The 8,364-nt window shown below is 40.6% G+C and overlaps 1 protein-coding gene and 1 long non-coding RNA gene across 7 annotated transcripts in view; one reads left to right on the forward strand and one right to left on the reverse strand.

The window, feature by feature from the left end:
* SGCE (sarcoglycan epsilon) overlaps positions 1 to 7,980 on the reverse strand; it is a 77,003-nt gene extending 69,023 nt beyond the window's left edge. For both annotated transcript variants that reach the window (XM_025206793.1, XM_025206791.1), the window contains exon 1: positions 7,941 to 7,980. In XM_025206793.1, coding sequence (XP_025062578.1) covers positions 7,941 to 7,965 — 25 coding nt within the window. In that variant the 5' untranslated portion in view covers positions 7,966 to 7,980. The remainder of the gene's footprint in view (positions 1 to 7,940) is intronic.
* The window catches only part of LOC112550646, a 125,065-nt gene that overhangs the window by 62,257 nt on the left and 54,444 nt on the right, over positions 1 to 8,364 (forward strand). The window lies entirely within an intron of this gene.

An 8,364-nucleotide genomic window follows, 5' to 3' on the forward strand; every position in this document is an offset into this window, starting at 1 on the left:
AAAATGTATAGGTATTTGGAATTAATTTTATTATAGTGATTGAGGCACTGGTAGGCATCCATATTGCTTTAAAATTGTAAATATATCAAGAAAACATTGTGTTCAACTGATCAGATAGATAGATAGATAGATAGATAGATAGATAGATAGATAGAGGCCATTCATTTTAACCACAGATTTGTGGGGTGTTTATCAGACAATTTGCAATTTTTTTTAATCAGAGATTGTGATTTTTTTTTTTGATTTTTTTTTTAAATCAGGGAAAACTAGCATCCTTGCTCATAAAAAAAAAATCCCCAATTTTCGGTTAAAAATAAGTAACCCCAAATCCACATTTTTCCATGATGAAGATGAAACACCACCATATATACATCTATATATTAGTGGTGTATAATTTAAAACATGGAAAATGTGGATTTGGAGTTGCTTTATTTTAACCGAAAATTGGGGTTTTTTTTAAATGAGAGAAAACCAGGGGATCCCTGCTTATAAGCCAGTGGTTTCCAACCTTTTGAGACTCAATGCACCCACTGAAAAATACCAGCTCTTGGCTCTCCTTTTTTTTTTTTTTTTAATATAGCAATTCTTCTGTTGCAAAGAATTCAGAAAGACCTTAACAGGTCAGAAATATTTTTTAGACTATGGACTCCTATTTGAAATCTCTGGGTTTATCTTCGAATTATGTGGAGGTGTTTTGCACACTTAACAGGACTAATATGCATGGCACCTTTCTAAAGGATCTCATGGCACCCTGGTTAAAAATTACTGCCTTAAACTAATCCAAAAATATTCAGAGCTGAAACATGGTAATGGGTTCAAAATGTCAAGACATGAAGACTTCAACATGATTGTTATATTTTTAATATTATCATCTTGATCCATTTGTTATTATTCCCACAAGGAACTTATTTCTTTAGACAATTTGTGTTGCATCTCTAACAATATTTAGATATTGTTTTCTTTGTCTTAATTAAGAAAAAAACTCAGTGAAAACTTGGAACTAGGATTTAAAGCATTTCCCATTTGTGTCACTGGTTCACATTCGACCAACCTGATAATGAGTAAAAGCTGAAAAAACTGAAATACTGTTCTATGGCCAATAAGAATGAGCTTTACCAGTTGCAATTTCTTGTACAACAATTCTCAATTCATAAAGCCACCTTTATAAATAGCATCTGTTTGTTAAAGCCAGTAACTAAAAGAACCTCTCTTCAACATTTATTTTTATTTTAAAACTGCGAAACCCTCAAGTCAGGGATGGTAGATATCCTATCCAACACAACTGGCACTTAAGATACCTTGTTTGACATAACATAAAATACTATAATTATACTTGTAGTACAAATATATATTTATAAATTAAATATCCATATTGTGCCAATTACCTCCATGGATACTATCAATTTTACCTCGCTTAACATGCAGTGCCATGTCTTGCATATTCCTTTAAAAAATACCCACACCAAGAATACCAAATCAATGCATGTGAGACAACAGTAAGCTTAAACTTACGGGCAGAGAAAAGAACTAATATGAATTTAAAAAAATTAAAAAGAGAAAACCTTTAGCTCTACGAAAAGACACACAATTCCATTTATTTATGATCAGATCTGTGCTGCTCTTTTTTATTTAAATAAAGTTTTATATGTGAAGTAGTACATCAGTGGGGGGCCAAGCTTTTTGGAAGGCATGCCACAGGGTGAGCCATACACCCTGAGTGCCACTGCAGTCCTCTTCTTTTGTCCAATCTAGTGCTCTATATGTTCCCTGCTTGATCTGTTGCTCAGCTTCCTGCTCTGTCTGTCACTGTGTTCCCTGCCCCCTCCCTCATCTGCTGCATGCCACACACACAAGCTGTCCATGCCATGGGTTAGCCACCCCTGTAATACATGCTTCTTAAAGCATTTCCCTACTAATTTATATTTGAGAAATAACATTAACATTTTCTTTTTAAATTCAGAATTTTACAACTAAATAAAGTTGAAACAGATTGGGGTTTTTTTATCATGTGATAACCAATAATGATATCAATGTCTGATCTGACAAAGCATGTCTTGTAGTCTAAAGCTTGTCTAACTACATAGCTGGTCCAATAAAATATATCATCCTAAGATATCCTCGCCCCTTTGTAAATCAATGTGCTTAGTATTCTATAGAGTACAAGGTAAAGACAGACCCTGCTCCAAAGAGATTACAATCTAAAAGACAGACCTACAAAAATTAATTAGAAAATTTACAAAAGGGAAGTTCTTTGTTGTTTTGAATATCTCATTCCTTGCAGGTTCTGTGGAAGATGTGAATTTCTAGACTTCATTTCTACTACAAATGGATTGTGATCTGCAATGTGGGATAATTACTTTATTCCATTTCTCTAGGCTACAGGCAGCCATTGTTTGACATGCAACAGATGGGGACGGGGTGAGGCTTATGTTGAAGCCTCCTTGCACTTAACTTGTGGCATGCTGCGGCTGGGTACCTTTGGTGCTTGCCACTTTAAGGGATTTAAACAGGCTGTGGAGAAGCCAGCTGGTGCAGTGCAGCCTAATGAGGTGGTCATATGACCGTGGCAGGGCTCCTGGATTGGAGCATAGGGCCAAGCAGCCTTAATATAAACACAGGCCCTCAGGACTCAGCTGGTAGTTGCTGCAGCAAGTCAGAGAGAGAACATTGCCACCTGGAGTTGCTGCTCCCAGAACACATGGAGGCTCAGGGTAGGAACTATGGGGATGGAAGAGGTTCCTGGTCTGGGGGAATGACCTAAAACCCTACTAGGGATGGATGGTGCGGTGGGGCTGCGTGTGGCAGGATGGTCCCTAGGAAATGCTACACCAGTTGCCACCCTAGTGAAAGGCAAGTATGGAGCACCTTATAGCCTTGGCCCCCACAACCTGGTGGGTAACCCTGTAGCAGGGACAGGCAGGGTCTAGGCACATCGATAAGACACCTGAGGTCTGAGTGGGCTGGAGGCTGAGCTGGGGACCCAGGTAGGTTGACAGACTCCTGAGGCCCAAGGGGCATAAGGCCCAGAAGCTCCACTAAGGGGACATGAGTTGAGGCCCTGGTGAGGGGGGGCATGTGGCCCAGGTAAGTCTCTGGATGCCTGAGGCCAAGTTTGGGCCAGAGGCTGAGTACAGCCCAGCAATGGGGTCAGGGGAGTTGAAAGTAATTGGATGCCAACTGCGAAGCATGGGACACTGTGTAGTGACAGTACAGAGCCATGTATACTTGGCATCGGGCAGTAACACAGCCTCCCGCCTTGTAAACATCTATTAATTATTACATCAAAGGCGTGGCAGGCTGGCAGACTGCCCTAGACAGGTGGGTGGGCCAACGTTCAACCAGCCACAAGACAGCCCCCTGTCACACATGCCTACCAAAAATGTTGGCCACTACTGCTCTAGGGCAGGCCTTGGAACCTACCACATGGATCATCCCTCCCACAGAACCACTGGATCCAGCTCACAGGCATGGGGCTTCAGCAGCATTTGGCACTACTGGGAGAAGTGCTGGCAGTGGTCACTTGTACCTGTGCCAACATAGGGGCAGATCAGCTGCCAGCTGGTCCTAATTCCTGCTTACCCACCTCTGCGTTAGGGTAGGTCATTTTGTCCCACAATCACAGAAAGTTGCCTATCCCTGCTGTAGGCCTGAGGTGTCAAACATGCAGCCTACAGAGCCATGTAGTCTGGTTCTTGAGGCTCTGAGGCCAGGAATTTGGGGGCAGGGCCCACCATTGAAATCAAGGAGCTAGAGCTCTGTTCAGGGTATGAATAGTGGGGGAGAAGAACAATAGCTGTGTTAACCCCCGCACAACTACTGCTTGCCCCACTGCTGCATCTGAATCTGGCCTGCAAGAAGGGATGAGTTTTACATCCCTGCTCTAGAACAGAGCATAATGATAAGATATTGACATAAAATGGGCAGTAACATGATACAATAGATATGGCATGTCAGATATCTCAGTACATCTGAATTCCATTCATGGTTTTGATTGCTTGTGTGACCTCTGAAAAGTAATTTCACCCTACTGTCATAGTTTCATATCTGTAAAATAGGATAAATATACTTATTTTCTTTAGAAAGTACTTTAAAATCTACAAAGGAAAAGCACTACATGAAAGCTAAAGATTGTCATATGTTGACGAACTGCTGAGAACTAATTATAGAAACCAGCATACTTTAAAAGCCTGCTGCTACCTGTGGGTCTGTTAGATCTGTTATTGGGTAACCACCAAAGCTTTCCTGTAGAGTTTTTTTTTGATGGTACAACCAGGGTCATCAAAATCCCTGGTTCAAATCTACTTTCCATGATAACTGCAGGGTTGTATGGACAATGAGGGAAGGATTAAGCACTGAGGTATAGATGTAGTGGAGGCCCATGCACCTATTGGGCTCTGCTGTTTGTATATAAAAGGAAGAAGCAGCTAAATTGGACCAGGTGAGGGATCAGATTTGAAAGCTATGGTTTAATAACTTGCTTATCCTTCTCAGTGGGCAGGATGCTTTGTAACTTGCTTGTAAAAGAAAGGTAAGGCTATTTATTTTAACTTTGTTTATATCCATTAAAAATGTGTTTATTGTGAGCATGCACTACCATGGAAAGGAAAAACGTACCCTGTAACAAAAGTCAAGAACTTCAGATGCTCAGAACTTTGTTATAAGGACAGTTTTGATGGACACCTTCAACTTGGAATGTACTCATCTTCAAGCCCAATGATAAAGATGCAGAATTTTATGAGAATACTTTAGCATTGTTATAACTGTGGCTTTTGTTATCCCTGTTGCTGTATAAAAAGGCCACACACAGACAAGTATGACTAGCTGTACAGTAAGTGCTATCATATGCCAAATTTCAAAAACTGAAGGAAAGGTTTTTTTCTCTTTTGCTTCACTGACATGCATGTTAGACTGAAGGTGTCTTTCCAACTGCAGTCACTCCAATCCTTTCATCTGCTGCCTCATGAGAAATCATTCAACTGCATGGGAAAAGGTCTGCTCTTTCTTTTCACCTCAGTTTTCACGCCTGTTTCTATAACTCCTGACTTCTTTTCTTGTACTAGAATCCCATTTACAGTCTGTTCTACCAGGAAACAAACTATATAACTTTGGAGTTAACCAAGAGAGAGGGAATCCAAAGAATCAAACACATTCCTCAAGAAATAGAACCGAGGAGTTTAATGAATTATGTAGATATTTTGGTGCCTTAAAGATAAAGGGATGTTTCATAGAAAACGGAAATCTAGATCATTTATACCAAGACTTCCCACTCCTATCTTAAGATTCTCTTAAATATCTGAGCAAAGGAGCTGAATAACTACATGGTATTTCTTAGACTAATTAAAGACTAACAAGCTTACAAAACAAGGATTTGGCATGTTTGCCTCTGATGATAACCTATTGTGAATATTATTATTAACACTCTCAAGGTATTAATATTGCTTTACAAGTACACCACAAAAATAGAAAAAAACAACAATATGTTTTGAAATTGGCATACTTCCAGATGCTGCAAAATACTACTTCTAAAAGAAAGAAGTTATGGTTATGAGGCTTTCTTCTTAGAATTTGACTTAGGACCTCTTGTACTTATTTTCCTTTTGATGTAATTTATATAAAAAAAAAAAAAACCTTTAGTATTCTATAATTATATTCTGTCTAATCAGATGACTAAATTAGACTTTGTTTTGCTGATCCGTTATAAAGAGGAGACAATCTGAGCTGGATTAAGGCACAGATACTAGGCCTAAAGAACCAGCTCATTGAGACATGAGACATGAAACAAGATCTGAGCTTTTTACTGAGAACTTCTAGCCCTAATGGCTATGTGCATACAAACAAACCCCCAAAAAATGTGCAACGCAACTCCCTGCCTCAGTGGGCTGCTAATACCAAAGCTACAATGGAGGGATTTTGCCAGCATTGCTTCCAGAGGATTGCAGCAGCAGAATTCAGTGGGTCTAATCCAGTTTCTTAAGCAGCTATGTCCTGGCTTCTAAAATACTGGTGCCCCTCTCATTTCCTTGTCTCTCAAACAGGATGGAGGTCACCCACTGTTCTCACTGCTGCCCCTGTAGTGAAAAGGACAGGGGCAAGCTGTTATCTCTCCCAAAGCAGAGGAAGCTGCCTACCCACATCATCTGAAGTGGAAAGTGTGGGTCCCAGGACTGAACTACAAAAACATAGCCACGGGGAACTGAATCTTAGTGTGCCTAGCGGGTTTCAGCTTATCTTAATAATGTTCTCAAGGCCACATTACGATTTAGAGGAAAATATTGTAAAGGTTAACCAAGATAACATGCAAGTCTGCATTTCAGCCTTTTAAATATTTCCTGCCATTCCATAATTTCAAACTGCATGATGCTGACTGGTATTGACAGTAATTACTGGAAGTGGCTATAGTTTTCTCTTTTTGTAAAGAGAAACATTTTTAAAATTAAGTTTGTTTTATAACAATAAACATTAGATATGTCAAATCTTCTCCTCCCTGACTTTGCCAGACAGCTTCAAGAACTGGGGGCACTGAATCTTCACAAGTCATTAGACACCAGAATTAAATGTTAATTAAAAACAAAAAACAAAAACCTGAAGCGCAATTCACATCCCTTCTCATCAATCTTTGTCTCTTGAAAAGCCATAATTTCTAATCTTCATGTTGATTTATTGTCCTCCAGGCCAAATGAGACCTAAAAAGCAAGGACTGACTTTTGGAGGGCGGTGCAGAAGAGGGTAAAACTGTGTGTTTTACACATGACAAATAAGTGAAAAGAGCATAAATCAAGTCCCTTTCAATTCCTAAGAAAAGTGATAGGAAACAAAGAGAAACAGGTATCTTCTGAAACATGGGGGGGAGGTTCCCTTTAAAAAACAAAACAAAACACTGTATTTATCTCGCAGGCAGACCTTATACACTTTATCCATAGGCCTTGCATGCTCAGGTTAAAATCAATTTATAGACAAAAATGCTTCAGTATTTAGAATGAGGTTATAATGAAGTTGCTGAACTGCTGACTGTTCAAGAAGTAAAAAATCAAAATGTAGAAGTAAACATCTTCATTCAGTGCTACATATCTGGTTACCTGGAAACAAAACTCCTCTCACTGTAACAGAGCCCCCTAATTAAATCAGCAAAAAAAATCTTGTGCAGGATACTTGTTCCAAAACAAAACACATTTGCAATAACAGCTGCCAGAGCAAGACCTATTCACCTTTCAGGCTTAGCAAAGACTTAAAACTGATGAAGAAAGAGTACTATTGGCTGGTTACACTCATATTTTCAGCTGTTCTGTAGCTTGCCTGGTATCTATAGGTACAACTGTTTGAACTTGATGAAATGAGTGTGAATAAGTACAACAAATACAGTACTGCCAAAGTAAACTGCATCTTGTCATGAAGATACTATCTGGTAGGCTGCACAGCATTGTCCATGGCCCAAATCTGGCTCATTTGGATTTCATTAAAGTCAAACCCATTTGGGAAACAAAAGCTAGGGAGGATGAAAAATTTCAAATGCGTTTGGGTTTGTTGGGTTTTTTGTGTTTGGGGTTTTTTTTAAATATGCTCCTTCTGAAGGTTTTTAATGCTATTCTGGAGTCCTAGATTCTTTCCCACTACAAAGCTATCAGCCTTTTACAAACCAAACCCTTTCAGATGTAACGGATGTGGAAACAATACGCAAGACTAACTCAATGCTAAGCACCCAGAAACAAACAGTTTGTCTTCCAAAAATAATTCTTTTTTTTTTCTTCCATTTTTCAATATCAACTTAGTTAATACAGTTCTGAAAGACCATACTGATAGTAACTGGGCAGGTAAAGGAAGGTTTCTAGAGCAGCTGTTTTTGACCTGTGGTCCACGGATCCTGTGGGGTCTGCAGATTATATCCAAGGGGCCTGTGAAATATGACCGTGATCAATCAAAAGTATGCACATGCCCGCACTTACAATTGGAAGGGGTCTGCACCTCCATTTAAAATTTCCAAAAGGGTCCGCAAATGCAAAAAGGTTGAAAACCGCTCCTCTAGAGCATCCATCTCAGGGGCACCGGGAGCACGCTGCCATTTATTGGTGGAAGTGGCATCCCCCCCAACCCCAACCCCACACGTTTTTTTTCTTTAAATTCCTTTTGGTGGATCAGCCCCCTCGCCCCCGCCCCAGCTGCTCCAAAACCACGCAGCCTCCCCGCAGGGGAGGGGACGCGCCCGTGCCAGGACCGGGTCTCGGCTCCACGGGGAAGGAGCCAGGAGGCAACTTTCTGGTTCCAGGGTGGAGCGAAGCCCCGCACCGCCCGGGGGTGGGGTCAGTCCAGCGGGTCCCGCTGCCCCAGGGACGAGACCCGCACCTGACCTTGCCGCCCTCGCTCGGCCCC

The sequence above is a fragment of the Alligator sinensis genome, unplaced genomic scaffold (assembly GCF_000455745.1).
Source record: "Alligator sinensis unplaced genomic scaffold, ASM45574v1 scaffold436_1, whole genome shotgun sequence".
Taxonomy (NCBI): Eukaryota; Metazoa; Chordata; order Crocodylia; family Alligatoridae; genus Alligator; species Alligator sinensis.